This window comes from Anastrepha obliqua, chromosome 1 (genome assembly GCF_027943255.1).
Source record: "Anastrepha obliqua isolate idAnaObli1 chromosome 1, idAnaObli1_1.0, whole genome shotgun sequence".
Taxonomy (NCBI): Eukaryota; Metazoa; Arthropoda; class Insecta; order Diptera; family Tephritidae; genus Anastrepha; species Anastrepha obliqua.
In genome coordinates this window covers 129,105,699-129,122,279 of record NC_072892.1, presented here as the reverse complement: position 1 = coordinate 129,122,279, position 16,581 = coordinate 129,105,699, and the positions used below count along the sequence as shown (strand labels likewise).

Below are 16,581 nucleotides of genomic sequence, written 5' to 3'. Positions count from 1 at the left end.
AGATTTTTTTTTTTTTTTTGGAATTTGAGATGTGTTTGGCGGGATTTTACATCCACAAAAAGCCAGGGTGTTCAACGTTTGGTATTGAAAAATACCTATTTTCGGTATGCAAAACTAAGTGCTCTGGCGCATCAAAGTTTTGAGAGTGACATTATTTAAAAGGAAAGGTTGGCAGCACCAAGAAATGCAATAAAAGACTTAAAGACTTCATTGTTTTTAAATATGGAAACGAGGTCCGTGTATGAATCAAAAAAGCTGTAATTTGTTCTGATGTGATTAAGGAGTGGACAGTTAAAGATTCTGTGAACGTAAGAGTTAATTTCACCGCACATACAAAGATCAGTGTCATTTGCCCCTATTTTGTGCAAATATACGCTGTCATAAGTACATCCTACTAGTATTCTATTTACCATTTTGATAATTTTGACATCAAAGGAAGTTTTATGAAACCAAGGCTTTGTCGGCAAGCAATCATGCAGTTTGGCAAAAAGGTTTGGTTTTTCTTCTGAGAAAGAACGAAAGCCGTCATACCAATCCTTGAATATTAAATTTCTTATAATTCTGAGTGCCTCTTCAAAAGTGAATTCTACGCTCAATATTGAGCCGTAGCAAACAGCTTTTTTTGCAATAGCATCGGCTCTTTCATTTATTGGAATACCAACATGTCCAGGCGTCCAAATCACCCGAACACTGTCAAAACCGTATTCATTTACTTTTTGTTTAAAAAGAGTAACACAGCAGTTGTTGGAGCTTGCTTTCTTGAGCAGCAGACATGAACTCAGACTATCAGTAAAAATACAGATCTTGCTCATTTTGCATTCTTTCGCAATATCTAAGGCCTTAAGCAAGGCCCACAACTCACCAAAAGTGGAGGAGGTTCGCATTTCTATTTTAAACAAATGCTCCGTGTTGTTCGTAACATTAAAAATGCCACACCCAACGGCATTACGCTCAACAGACGCATCAGTTGCCAGAAGATCGACACCATTACGCTTGAGTTCATCGATTTTTTCAGCAAAAATAGCTTTAATTTCATGATTAGAAAATTTGCTTTTCGCTCTCGACAAGGAGTCGTCTATCACCACCAAGTTTTCACAGTTTACGGTCATTACTTTTACATTGGTATTCACAAAAATCTCTTCAAATTTTTTGAAAACAAAGCTATAACTGGATTTAACCTCTGCAGAGTTTTCAATCATTTTGTAAATCCTAGAGTTTGTTTGTTTTAATTTCACGATTTCTTTGGCAGTAAGCCAAAGAGATCTTTCAGTGGGTGGTAACTCATAGGCGACAGCATACAACAAGGGAACTGGTGTAGCTGGAGGAACCCCTAAACTTCTCCTAAGGAAGCAATTCTGAAAGGTAGTAATCTTTCTGATCACAGTCTTATTTGCATGACCGGTGGTGGTCCTACAATACTCAATTTTTGATCTTATAAAGCTTCTATAGAACTTCATAGCAGTCTGAGGGTGTAACCCAGCCCTGACAGAAGTCAACATCTTGAAAAAATTTAAATTGAAGGCCGAGTCCTTGATTATCTGATCATAGTGCGTTCCTAGGGTTAGTGATGAGCTTATTACTCGACCAAGGAACTTGATACTTTTTGTCTGTTTAATCATCACACTGCCAAAATTATTGTTCAGAGTTTTACGGTTTCCCTTTGCAACATACATCAGGTTGCATTTCTCAAGGTTGAATGACAGATTTAACGTATTTGCCACAAGATTAAATTCTCGAACTTTACTGTGGAGATTGGCCTCAGCCAAATCAAAATCTCTATGATATGAGGCAATAATAAAATCATCCGCAAATTGATAGATAGCGGTACAACTATCCTGAATATCGTGCAACTTAGCCGTATAGACATTAAAAAGTATAGGCGATAAACAGCTACCTTGGGGTAAGCCGTCACTTACAACAACCGAATCCGTACCAATTTTTAGGACTCTATTGGATAGGAAATTCGCAATCCAGGACGTGTAATGACCCTCTATGCCTTTTTTTCTGAGTATATCAACTAACAGATTACCCCTTACACAGTTATAGGCATTTTCTATATCCAAAGTAAGGAGTATAACCTTAAGACCTCTATTTTTCCATATAGCAATTTCATGTTGTAATTGATTGATGCACATAGCAGCCGATCTATCCTTCCTGTACGCAAAAGAGTTCCTGGGGAGGGCGCGACTCCCATCAAAGGCATCGGTTATTCTTAGCTTGAGCATTTGGTTAATTAACTTTAACATGACTGAAATCAAGGAAATAGGTCTAAAATTTTTGAAGTCTGTGAGGTCTTTATCTTTTTTTGGAATGGGAACAATCTTAATACATCTCCACGATTCTCTAATATTATTTGCAAGAAAAGCGTCATTTAGAGCTGTTAGAAGGTTGCATAAGCTTTTGTCAGAGAGAGCGCGAATCATGTCGTAGGTTATTCCATCACAGCCTCCTGCTGAGCGCCGTTTTTTGGCATTAAGCACCGTGACCACTTCATCATACTGAAAGGCTAGCCTGGATACAGGAGTTGTATTAGGTAATTCCTGCCAGACAGCAGAGTTGGGTGGTACCTGTGATTTCAAATGCTTAAGGTACACATCATTATTGTCTGAGTTCCACTTAGAGTCTGCAGAATATCCATTTACTCCTCTAAGGCATTTAACAAAATTCCACGCCTCTCTCGAATTTGAATTACAATTCAGCTCCGCTATTTTTTCCTCAAAATTTTCTTTTTTGGCCTCTTTTACTTCAGCTTGCCACACCTTCTTGCGTTGCAAAGCTACTTCCAAATTTTCCGGAGATGGGTAGTGTTTAGCTTTTTTGTAAGCAGCAACAAGTAGACGATAGGACTTGGCTAGTCCCTCATTCCACCAAGCCTTTGGTTTGCATTTCTCAGACCAACGGAAGGTGGCAGCAGATATTTCTTCTTGAAGTTTATTTTCAATCATTTCGAAACATGGATCAAAGGAAATATCCCCTAAGGCATTTAGAAGCTTCTTTTTGGCCAGAAATTTGGGATTGTTAATACTAACTTTGGAGAACTCTATTAGAATTGGGAAATGGTGGCTACCACCAAGCTGAAAAGGCAGAAGATTCCAAGTACAGTTGGTAGGAGCATTTGTGAAGGTTAGATCCAAAACCGACCCATCGGTCCTGTTTAGATCTCTTTTAAAAGTAAAACAAGAATTGTTCAGACACCAGAAATCGGATGAATTTACAAGTTCAACCAATTTCTTACCTCTGGGTGAATTTAAACTGTCACCCCATACAGTCGATCTGGCATTGAAATCCCCACAAATTAACACATTTCTAAAACCGTTTAGAAACTGAAACAACCTTTTGACTTCGGTCGCAAATTCATTTAAGTGTAGACTTGGAGGGAAGTAGACCGCACAAATTACAAAGTTTGGGTTTAAATTAACCGTCTTTGCAACAATTATATCCAGATTAGAAGCAAAAGTTATGCTCCTGAATTGAATCTGTTTTTTCAGGGCTATGGCAACACCCCCATAGCCATCTCGTCTGTTTTTTCTAATGATATTAAAATTGATAAATTTTCTACATTTATTTTCATTATACTCAAATATTTCACTAAGACAAACCACATCGACACGATTATTATTAATATAATAATCAATATTGTCTATATTTGTCTTCAAAGATTGGCAATTATATTGCAGACATTTCATCTAATGAATCTACTGATGCCGAACCGCACTTAGAAAGTGCTACGTCTCGATTAGCCAAAATCTGATCCCTCATACCGCTCAGTTTGGTGACCTGGGCAAGGGTCTCAGTATCATTTAGTCTTACACAAGTAGCTTTAGCTATCTTCACTAGCTCCCATAACACCTTTTCTAGCTGGGAAGTAATTTGATAGTCTTGTCTTTCAAAGACTGGAACCACACGAGGCTTAGTATTTTTGTTCAAGACTTTATCAGGCTTGACAGAAGATTGTTTGGGAATTGCACCCTTCTTGACAACTGAGCTATATTTCTTTTTTGTCAAGGAACGATTTATGACTTCATTAGAGTCGATCATGTTGTCGTTCTCAACCAGTACCGGAAAATCCGTATCTTCAACATCTAAGACATCGAAGCGGTTGTTGCTTCTCGGAAAGAAAGTATTTAGCACTTCTTTACGCGATAACTTTTTTACTGTTTTCAATTTATTAATTTCATTCTCCTTCTTCCATACTGGACACTTCTCCCTATCTGAATATTTATGGTCGTTACCTTTGCATAGAATGCATTGAGTTATTTTGCAGGGCGGTATACAAACTTCCGTACTTCCACAGAGCAAGCAGCGTTTACTACTTTTACAGCCTTTTTGTGTGTGTCCTAATCTTCCACAGTTGTAGCATTGTCTAACAGATGGATAGTAATGTTCTACTTGAAAATTTGTATACTCAAGCTTCACATCCTTAGGTAGGCTGTTGCCCAAAAATCCCAGCTTAACTGAGAAGGTTGGGAGAAATTTGCTTGAATCCTCCGGATCACGTCTAAGGAAACGTTGTACGAAGTTTACCTTGCTAGCGGACTTTATATCTCTCAGAATTTCTTCATTTGAAAGGTAAAGCGCAACTCCTCGAATTACGCCATATGTTTCAAAGGCCGTTCTGGGAATGAACGGCTTAAGTTTCATATTTAGAATGTCATTGTTGGTGACGAAATTATTTGCCGATTTGGGATTGCAGAAGAATACCTTATACAAGGTGACACCAACTGCTTCAATTATATCAATATCCTGTATTTTTAAGTGACGGATATGCTGATATAGCTCATGCCATTTCTAATTTTGATATTTTTGAATAGGTCACACTCTGAGGTGTCTACCAAAACAAAAGGTTTGCCTATAAAATTTGATGGATAGTAAACGGAGCTATCAGATTTGTTTGTATTTTGGATTTTTTTGGTAGTTGCATTTTTATCAACTGTACCAGTTTCAGCATTAGAAATAGTTTGCATTTTTACGGAGTCTTTCGAAGATTTTACAACCTCACACTCCATCATCTCCTCACTCTCATTTCCATCTGACTGAGATCCACTCTTCTCAACCGAAGCATGTGTCTTGGTCGGATCAAGAACATGTTTCACTCTTTTTTTCTTAAATATATCGCTTTGACCTTTATTTTTAGTCTTTCGCAGATTTGTATCTACTTTATCACTAGCAGGTTTATGGATCAGAGATTCATTGCTAGCGCAAAATTCCTCAAAATCCTCTGCTGAGCACGATGCCGAAGGCGTTGAGGACGCCATCGCATCACCTTTTTTGCGGCTTACCGCAGGCACTTTTGCGGTAGGAAAACTCTATACGTTAGCCTTTCAGGTAGAAATTCCAGGAAGTAATAAAAAAAAAAAAAAAAAAAAAAAACACGTGGTTTTCACAAACAGAACTATTACAGCGCTATACACCGAATTCCGCGAAAAAAAAAATGTCACTATCTTTTGTATTTTCTATTTCACTACGCCTTTTCTTTTTTTTTTCCAAATGAAACCAGAGCACTGAGAAAAAACACACCGATCACAGCTGTGTCACGAATGCGACTGTTAAGCAGATTTAGAAACAACTGTCGATCATTTGAAATATCTAAGCAAGTAAAACACAAATTAGAAATTGAATAAACTTTTAAAATATACACATATACACTTAAATCAGAGATTAAATAAGAACAGGGTGATTAAAATGACAACTTATAATGGACAGTGTTGCTTTGATGTTAAATGCTAATATTGTGAATTCTGAATAATGCTCCAATTACACACAATTGGTGTACTGGACGTTAACAACTGCAAGTTTTCAAGCGACTTTCCATAAGTTTGCAACACGTTCGAGCCGTTTTGCCAGTTCACTCAAACTAATTAGCCATCAGCTTGTTTAAATTTTTCGTTCAGTACGATAATTTGCTAAACTTAAGCCTCGGATCTCAGCTGCCACAAGAAGTGCTTTCAAATAAAAAAACATTTATAGGCGTTTCCTTTGCGACGGTGTCTTGCAAATAAAATAGCTTGCAGCCTACGTCTCAGGAGTCAAATCAAATCCGAGAAAAGTCAAAAACAAACCTAAAACGTGTAGATGCACAATAAGTGGCCTGCCAACTCACTTCGATGGTGGATGCTAAAATTGTGAACCCCACATATATTGCTCCAATTAGGGCAAGTTTTTCAGTGTTGGTTTCACTGCGAGGCATTTTGTTAACTGAACTTTCCAATTAAACGAAGTATAAATAAGAAATTTCCCATGCTTTAACTTGATTTAAAAAGTTCACCAGAGTCAAACCCGCACCGTAAACCAAGCTCGCCCTAAGTCTGTTTAACAATTGAAGAGTGTTCCCGCGATAAACAACTTTTACAAGTAGCTTAAAATTATTTCAAATCGCATTCGTTTACTTGAGGAAAATGAAGTTTGTGCTGTGAAAATTTTAGTCAGCAAAATCTGGCAGGATTGGAATATAGCTGATATCATTAATGTTGCTCTTCTGCAGTATAAAATACAATTGAATACAACCCAGATTTGCTATTTATCCGGCCAAGGCCTGTCACTCCAGCAGCACCCCCGTATATGCATGGGGGATGTTGAAAGCAAAAAAATTAATATAAAGCCTCCAAATGCAGTTTCTTTGGGTTTTTTATGCGGAAGACGCCGTGACAAGAAAATGTATGTGTGTGCTTATATTTTCTTGTATTTGGTTCTTATCATTGCTCTTCCTTTTCACAAACAAGTAATTCCCCTTGCTTTTTGTTGTTTATTCATGGGCTCTTACGACACAGCGAATTCTGAAGGCGCAATCTTGTTTCACAATACGCTCGCTAGAATCTTATAGGCGATATTTAGTAGACTAATCCCGCGGTAATTGGCACAAATTGCAGGATCGCCCTTCTTATGGATTGGGCAGAGCACACTTAAACTCCAATCGGCAGGCATGCTTTCATCCGACCATATTTTGCATAGGAGCTGATGCATGCACCTTACCAGCTCCTCGCTGCCATGTTTGAATAGCTCAGCCGACAGTCCGTCGGCGCCCGCGGCTTTGTTGTTCTTTAGCCGCGTTATCGCTATTCTCACCTCGTCATGGTCGGGTAGCGGAACGTCAATTCCGTCGTCAGCGATTGGGGTATCGGGATCATCACATTCTCTTTGACATGCGCAGCTATCACTATTAAGTAGGTTCGAGAAGTGTTCCCTCCATATTTTAAGAATGCTCTGGATGTCGGTCACCAGATCGCCGTCTTTGTTCTTACAGGAAAACGCCCCGGTCTTGAAACCTGTAAGCCGCCGAACTTTCTGGTAGAATTTTCGGGTGTTGTTCCTATTGGCCAGCATCTCAAGCTCCTCGCACTCACGTATTTCGGCCTCTCGTTTCTTCTGTCGAATAATACGTCTCTCTTCTTTTCTTAGCTCTCTGTAGCGATCCCACATGGCTCGCGTTGCGCCCGATCGCAGCGTGGCTCTATAGGCAGTATCTTTTCTTTCGGCGGCAGCATGACATTCCTCGTCGTACCAATTGTTTTTTCGGGCTTGCCGGAATCCGATTTCTTCTTCGGCGGCGGTACGTAGAGAACGAGAAATATTGCTCCATTGCTCGTGCATGCCGGTTTGTTGGGCAGTACTCTCTGAGAGCAAGAGTGAGAGTCGAGTGGCGAATCTTCTGGTTGTCTGTTGTGATTGCAGCTTTTCGATGTCGAACATTCTTTGCGTAGTTAGATGGACGCTTTTCGCTGCACAGAGGCGTGTGCGCAGTTTGGCTGCAACAAGGTAATGATCCGAGTCAATGTTGGGTCCTCGGATCGTACGTACATCTAATACACTAGAAGCGTGTCTTCCATCTATCACAACATGATCGATCTGGTTTCGCGTTTTTCGATCAGGAGACAGCCAGGTAGCTTGGTGTATATTTTTATGTTGGAATCTGGTGCTGCAGACTATCATGTTTCGGGCCCCGGCGAAGTCGATCAGCCTCTGTCCGTTACCGGATGTTTCGTTGTGCAGGCTGAATTTTCCGACTGTGGGACCAAAAATTCCCTCCTTGCCCCACCCCAAAGGCTGAAGCCCACCGTCAACCAACTGATTGGACCTTATCAGTGTGGCTTTAGACCTGGAAAGTCTACCATCGACCAAATATTCACGATACGCCAAATCTTGGAAAAGACCCATGAAAGGAGAATTGACACACACCATCTTTTCGTCGACTTCAAAGCTGCATTCGACAGTACGGAAAGGAGCTACTTGTATGCCGCGATGTCTGAATTTGGTATCCCCGCAAAACTAATACGGCTATGCAAGATGACGTTGCTCAACACCAGCAGCGCCGTCAGAATTGGGAAGGACCTCTCCGAGTCGTTTGATACCAAACGAGGTTTCAGACAGGGTGACTCGCTGTCGTGTGGCTTCTTTAACCTGATGTTGGAGAGCATCGTACGAGCCGCAGAACTTAATCGCTCAGGCACAATATCATCGGCCTTAACAACCGCGCTGTTAGTTCTGCCTTCTCCCAGCTGGATAAAGAGGCAAATCGAATGGGTCTGGTGGTGAACGAGGACAAAACGAAGTACCTCCTGTCATCAAACAAACAGTCGGCGCACTCGCGTATCGGCACCCACGGCACTGTTGACAGTTATAATTTCGAGGTTGTAAAAGACTTCGTTTATTTAGGAACCAGCATTAACACCGATAACAATGTCAGCCTTAAAATCCAACGTAGAATATCTCTTGCCAACAAGTGCTACTTTGGACTACGTAGACAAATGAGTAGTAAATTCCTCTCTCGACGAACAAAACTAACACTCTACAAGTCTCTAATCATGCCCGTCCTAACGTATGGCGCAGAAGCTTGGACGATGACAACATCCGATGAAGCGACGCTTGGAGTGTTTGAGAGAAAGATTCTGCGCAAGATTTTTGGACCTTTGCACGTTGGTAACGGCGAATATCGCAGGGAATGGAACGATGAGCTGTATGAGCTTTACGACGACATACACATAGTACAGCGAATAAAGATCCAGCGGCTACGCTGGCTGGGTCATGTCGTCCGAATGGATACAAACGCTCCGGCTTTGAAAGTATTCGATGCGGTACCAGCTGGTGGTAGTAGAGGAAGAGGAAGGCCTCCTCTGCGTTGGAAAGATCAGGTGGAGAAGGACTTGGCTTCACTTGACGTATCCAATTGGCGCCGGTTAGCACGAGAAAGAAACGACTGGCGCGCTTTGTTAAACTCGGCCAAAACCGCGTAAACGGTTATCGCGCCAATTAAGAAGAAGAATCTTGTTTCTATCATTCAACCCAAGGCTAATTGAGCAACTTCATTCTTGATTCAACATGAAAAGGATGTGCAATAAAAAAAATTGATTGGTTTTTTCATTTATCAACACTTAATCGATCAATTTACAAATTTGTGCTAACATTCACAATAATATTCAGTCTTGTGAATAACTTTTAGAACAAATTCCAATTTGAAAGTGCCATCAAATTTAATAGAGGTCATAGTGAAAATTATATGAAACGAAATATGAATTAAAAATGGTATTTTTACAATTATATAGAATTCTCGACCGCTAACAAGTGTAAATTGAATGTGTAGGTCAACTGTTTATAGCAATGGATCGCACAATTATCGCCGTGCAGCGCGCAGAGGAACGAGATCTCGGTGAAAAATTGTTTAAGAAACTGCGCGGGTTGGGTCTGTTGCATCCACTCACAGATGATCTTCGAAAATGTCTAAACGAAGAAATGTTTATAAAACCAAATCCTGTGGCATTTTTTCACGTAATGCACTATCTGTTTTGTTTGCTGGATGCGGTTGAATTCAAAAAACGTTTTTATTGGCCCATAACAGATAAACGCTCAGAAGCGAATTTTCGGACAAGCACAGTGGAGTACTTGAAATATTTAAACGAAAAACACAAACTACGTTGGGGTGACATTAAATCATACTTAGTTGTAATGCCTGGCGGTAAAAAATTCATCCTATTTCTGTTGGAATTTGTGGCATTTATAGTGCAAGAGCAGATTAGATATCGGGAGAAAATATTGACCGCAGAAGTTGAAGCTGGACAAGTAGCAGATCTAAATTTAAAACGCATGCAAAAGCAAAATACGTTTTTCAAGGCTTATGCTTCAGCCTATATTAGTAATGTCGAAGAGCAGATTGTGCAATTACGTGACAAAACTCAACAATTGAATAATTTATTTGATGCGTTGGCCAGAGAAACTGGCAAAAACAGAACGCAAATATGCAATGATCAGTTCTTCGTCCTGTTTGAGAAATCGAATCTGGAATTATACCAAGAGAAATTTGTCAAAAAGACTGAAATGATTCGTAAATTGGAGAAACCGCTTGTCGAATTAAACGAGCTGATGGAGCATTTTCAACTGAAAGAGGCCGAAATGAAGTACGATAAAGGCCGTGTGCAACAGGCAATACAGAAGATTGGTGATGTTATGCCTGCGGGAAATAAAGACAACTTAGGTAAAATAAGTAATGCAAACAGACATTATTTAGTTAACTCTAGCATCCAATTATATTTAAATACCAATACGCAATTATCATTTTTGTTCTGTCGTCTTTTGTAGAAGTATTTCTGCACCCCACTGCCAAATCCTTGGTTGATGTCAATTTAAGTGAACTCATAATTGCGTTTACCAAAATTCAACCGATTTTAGAAAATGCCTTCTGCGAAGTCGAACAGACAAGGAGCTGTGGCGAGTTAGTCACAGCAGAGTTAACAGCACTAAAAAATGAGTTTCAACAAATAGAAACGCAGATTACCAGTTTCCAGATGTCACTAAATTCTCAAATAAAAGAGCGCTCTAGTCAGCGTACACAAGCGTTAGGAGAAATCAACGATGACTGCAACTCGCTCATGATGAAGTACGTTTGCACGCCACCAATCAAATTGGAAGCGATGATCTGCGGTCGTCTCGATAATATACGTTTACCACTCTTCGCCGATATACACTCAAAATTTGCTACCGACTCATTTTGTGGAAATATTTCAGGTAAAACAAGCTTTTGATTCATATATTCTTAAGTAAAAAAAAATGGTTATGAATTTAAATTTTCACAGTTTTACCGCGTTCCGCACGAAAACACACGGCTAAAGATACTTCAGTTGAAATGAGCAATACTTTGAACAAATCGCGTATTATAGACTCCATGCAGCTATTACGTACCATTCATAAAGGCACTGCGCGTGCGCAACGCAAAAATGCCCAAAACACATCTTTGTCGACATCATTACTAAGCGCAAACTGGCGGGAACGTCAAAGCATCCTTCGTAATGATTTGGAATCTGAAGCGGCTGTTATATCTGAAAAAGCAATAAAAACTCATAATATTAGTGAAATTTTAAATAATAGTATTGATCGGTCAACAGATGTTACCAGTGGATTGTATCTCAGTGGTCAACATTGTGCCAGCACATCTCCCTATACACCTTTTGGTTCCAACGAGCGAACTCGCATCGCGCGCACTCAGCTACTGGAAACGATAAGTAGTAGCAGTGGAAGTGGTGGAACGAAGGCGAAAGCTTTTTACGCAAGGCGACTATCAGCTGTGCAGAAAGTCCAAGACGATTCGCTGAATATCGCAAATATGAGTACCAGTCCATCTGGCCGACTGGATCCGCTTGTGACGGCACCGGTTGAATCCGTTGAAACGCCAATACTCAAATTGAATGATGTCACAATGGAGAAAAATGAAATTTGCTTTGATGTAAGTGTGTCGCACACAGTTTTAATTGTAATTTTTATTATTTTTTTTTTTTTTTTGTATTCAAAAGTTTAATTCCTTTGTCCCCAAAACGGATTACGATTATGTCGGATTTAACTCATTTGCATCACCGCTCGAAAAGACTTTTACTGTTTGTTGTAATGATAAAGAATATTACAAACTTCAACAAAAAAAAATAATTATTCCGGATCATTCCGTTATAAGAGACGCTCTATTCTGCTCTTGATTCCGTCGAGTGTTACAAAAGGGTTATATTTCACTCAAAAACCTTTTTCTTTGATTTATGGCTTGTAACAGCATAGATTATGTCCCATAAACATTTGTGGAAGGCTTCTGAGGATGTAATTCTCAACATATGTAAACCCTCTTTTGCTCATTTTTTGAGGTTATTTTAGTAAATTAGAAATTGTCTTATTGGCCTCTGGTGACGGTCAAGCATTGTTTGACAAGAACTTTATATGTGTGCGTGTCGGCTGATTGACGCTAATATCTAAAATTTTTGATTTTCATCATTCAAAAGCCGACAACAAGTATGTGTGACACGACGACACCCGACTGCACTAACACACACAAAGCTCAGTCAAGCATGCTGGACCGTCTCCCGAGGCCATATGATTTCTATTTATGTTCTCGGTGATGCCACTAAATTCGGATGCCTATTTTGTGCAAATTAACGACAACGATAATTTCAGCTGTTGTTAGCGAATTTCCTCTACCCATATTCTGCTTATTTTTGATGGGTGCGATAACCGCTTACGCGATTTTGGTCGGCCCTCGCAGCAAATTAAATCTAATTTGTGTACATTTTACAACATAACTTCAAAAAAAAAAAAAATGTTTCATACTGTTAGGTTAAGTCGAGTGGCTGTTATCCGTTACATTAATAAACTACAAGGCGAGCAAAAGTATACAAATTAGAATTAGTATTATTAAATATAATTAATGAATGAATAAGTTAGGTATAAAATCTATAGATTGATTTTTATTTTTCGCTCGTAATGATTACTCTTTTAGCCACGAAGCGATACTTTTTCATCAAATTTATAAATTTACATACGTAATTTAGCAAAATCTTAACCCATTGCTTCTTCATTCTTACCTATATTATAGAAACCTGATGAGCATGTGACCTCTGTCCAAGTTTTAGAATTTTCCACCAGGTATATATTAGTGACCGAGGAACAAGAAAAAATTAAATCACACGGGGAAAACGATCGGAATATTATCAATACTCCTGTGCGGGCACAATCGACGAAATGTCCGAAGCCGCTAGAGCTAGCAGCCGATGAAGATGATTTATTCAATATAAGCGATACTGTATTAAAAGATGTTACATTGTAGTAAAACTCAAAAACTTCACACATACACACACGACCACACATTTACTATTTTACAAACATATATACATATATACCTACATTGATTGCATTGGAATTTTTGGCGGTTTGCATTTTTATATTTTGCTTTTCACATTGCTGTTGTGTAATAAATTAACATTTAATTTTAATATTGCGGATTTGAGATGTTTCCAAAGCTATTTTTAAATCGACTACTTTGTAATGAATATTGGCTTTTGTTTTTGCTTGTATCTGGTATCGTTTAAATCTGTGGTGATTGGCTTAATGTGTGGACTTAAATGTAATCGTTGATTAAGCTCCATCGTAGCTTTTGATTTTTTGTAATTCAATATATTCATGGCATTTTGACGGTGTACATAGTACAAATCGTCATATGGATTGGTAATCTTTTCTGAAGGAATCGTGTCTGTTTCGACGACACTTAATATTGGCGTTGTTTCGGTCTCGTTAACATCAGTATCGGTTGTAGTCCGCAATTCAATGGTCGTCGATGTTTTTATAGGATCATCTTCGGCCATTTTGTGCATGACATTACGCAGTTCCTCGCGTATGACTTCCGTATTGATTTTGAATTTCTTCGCTTGTAAATGACGCAATTTTGGCACAGTCTGCAGCACCGTTGAAATCCGTTCTTCCAAATTGGTAATGCGTTGCTCCAATATTTGAAAGTTCTCAACGATTAATTTGTTCTTGTCTGTCTCGTTTAACATTTCAACAGTCACCTCAATCTCTGTATTATCAACTGGCAACGACTCAACACTGGCCGTTGGACTCTTGCTCTCGATTTGCACTTTTTCTCGTAGGCAGCGCTCTATAAACGCATCGATATCCTCCTTGCGTATAAACTGATCGGTGACGCATAGTTCTTGCAAAATATTTTGTACTTCTTCGCGCACCAAACTCGTTATAGAAAATGTGTTGTAAAAGTTCTTCCCCGATATACTAGTGCTCGAATGGGAGCCGTTAAAATCCATCATTAACTTAACAACTTGCCGTGTCAGTGGAATCAAACGTTGTTGACTATTCAGTGGCGTACGATGATCGATCGCAAAACTAGTTAAAGTTTCCTTTTCAATCGACACAGTATGCTGCTGCTGTTCTAGCTTTTGCTCTCCAGTATGGAAACCGCTTTCCATAAACTAACAACTATATGCGATGTTGTTGCTCTTTTCGCTATGGTTTAGCTCTATTACATTTAATTTTTTTTTTTTTTAATTTTTTAAACTTTTGGCGCACTACAAATTTTGCTTTTTGAACTTTGAAACAAATAACTTCTAATTTATAAACGCACAATCGAGATTTAAAATTGATTTGCTTTTTCTAATGTAAAATTCAAAGCTACTTGTCTCCGTTTCCAAATGTTGACGGCGCAAAAGCTGAGTAAACTGTAGAACAACGCTTGTTGAAGGGGAGCAGAGATGATCGAGGACCTTCGTCCCCAAAACACCAACAATCAATGATTGTAACAAGAAAAAATCGGATGAACGCACGAAAAGAACTTGAAGAGGGTCTTGTATAAACTTCCTAGAAATATTAACCATTTTTCATTTGCTTAAGTGTGGTCATATGTCCTTGAAAGATTAAACCTTTCGATGTTGACGTTCCAACTCCCAAAAAACAAAAGTTAATTTAGGAGTCGAAGAATGCATAGTATAGGTATAGTAGATAGGTGGATAACACGTCCAGAGCATGCCTAGGTTATAGAGGGAACCCTTGTTTGCTAAGGAACAGCAGAGCTGCGGGAGCCGACGAACTACGGGCTGAGCTATTCAATTGTGGCGGCAAGAAGATGGTAGAGTGTACGCATCAGCTCTGTATATAAATTTTATGAATTTAGAAGTTTTGTAAGCAGGTTTTCTTAAACATATAGAAAAAAAAAAAACAATTAGCATCAATCGGAATATACTACATATTTGTGATAAATACTAATAATGAAGTAGCAGTATCTTGCGAAAATGTGGAAAAATACTTACTTTTTCTTCCTAATTGGCGCGATAACCGCTTACGTGATTTTGGCCGAGTTCAATAAAGCGCGCCACTCGTTTCTTTCTCTTGCTAACCCTCGCCAGTTTGACACACCAAGTGAGTGAGTTCAGGTAGCGAGGAAGAGGAAGGAAGTGGAGAAGGACTTAGCTCCACTTGGTGTGTCCGATTGGCGCGGGTTCACTTGGAAAAATACTTACGGCTATTGTCATTATATTGTGATCCATCCGCCTTTTTATATTCTTGCTTTTTTCGCTTTCACATATTAATCAAAATCCAACCGACCTAGACTGAATTACGGTTGATTAGGTCTGTTCGGAAAGCAAATAATTAGTAACAATTGTTTTCAAGTTTTGGTGTTCATGTATTCAAAAAACTTGCAAAGTAGGGGAAGTGAGAGAGTAAATGATGAGGGAAAGTTGCAAGTTTTACCTGGATAAATTTTTACTTGTAAGAATTTGCAAGTGAGAAAAACATCTCATCGCTAAGTAAAAATAAACACGAATTAAAATTTGCGACTTGAGTCAAAGTTCTAAATCTAAACAAAAATGGTGATTAAAATGGAGAATGCAAGTAAATATATTTTAGGTAAAATTTATTTGAATCGTATATTAAACAGGAATCGGCCATTGATATAGAGGTATATGTATACTTCTGAACCATAACCTCCAGTCACCGTTGCTGCAGTTTCCGAAATACAAATCGAAAGCAATGAAAGTATCTTGTGTTTTTATGCTTGTACTTCTTGGTTATTAACTTTTTTCCCCCCTTAGAATTTAATCAGCAGTTCGTAAAACTTGCAAATTGTTACCGCTTTTGCGCTCATGTATTTTTTTTTATATTTTTCTCTTTGAGCGTTAAGTTACTGGATCATTTTTACATTAACAGACCTGTTAACCGCTTGATGCGTGTGATAGCCCTGATACGCCAGCGGCACACAAAGAAGTGTGTAAGATTTCAAAATCTTAACCCCGCGACGGAAAGAAGGTGCTGAAGTGACTCCACCTTATCCTTCGTTCAGCTGGTGCAAAAAATTCCAATAATGAAATATTTAATCCTCATTACCAGAATATCTCTGGGATGCGAAAAACTAAAGCGGATGAAAAACCACAAAACGCCAGGGTATTCCACCGTTTATGAGATCACTGGTATGTAAGGGAATTGCTAAATTCAACACACTGAACACTGAACGGAGATTCGCTTCCGAGGGATAGTCACGCACCTACACATTCGGCTACGGCAGCAGCCTAGCTTATTCGATATAGTCCTCTGAAAATATTTATAGTTCTTATCCCGCTTTTTTTCTGCGAGAAATTGACGTACATTCACATTGGGTCGTATCTTTTTGAAATGAGCTCTTTGAAAAAATGTAAGGAAAGTGGTGATATTTTGCAGTAGAATATCAAACACTTTGGAGGTGTTGATGTGTCGATGCTGTTGTACTTATCGCCGACTCTGCTTTTTTGTTGTTGCTGTATTTGATAAAGCCTTTTCCATATTGGCCGAATCAACTAT

The 16,581-nt window shown here is 38.9% G+C and overlaps 2 protein-coding genes across 2 annotated transcripts; one reads left to right on the top strand and one right to left on the bottom strand.

Moving 5' to 3' along the window:
• Nucleotides 1-9,450: 9,450 nt before the first annotated feature.
• On the top strand, nt 9,451-13,232 carry LOC129236080 (augmin complex subunit dgt6). The gene is made up of 4 exons (XM_054870280.1): nt 9,451-10,462; nt 10,567-10,992; nt 11,061-11,707; nt 12,836-13,232. Exons 1-4 carry the CDS (start codon nt 9,592-9,594, stop codon nt 13,064-13,066), a joined length of 2,175 nt encoding a protein of 724 aa, XP_054726255.1. The 5' UTR covers nt 9,451-9,591; the 3' UTR covers nt 13,067-13,232.
• LOC129236081 (uncharacterized) lies at nt 12,985-14,399 on the bottom strand. Its single transcript, XM_054870281.1, has one exon. It carries the CDS (start codon nt 14,217-14,219, stop codon nt 13,275-13,277), a length of 945 nt encoding a protein of 314 aa, XP_054726256.1. The 5' UTR covers nt 14,220-14,399; the 3' UTR covers nt 12,985-13,274.
• Nucleotides 14,400-16,581: the final 2,182 nt, after the last annotated feature.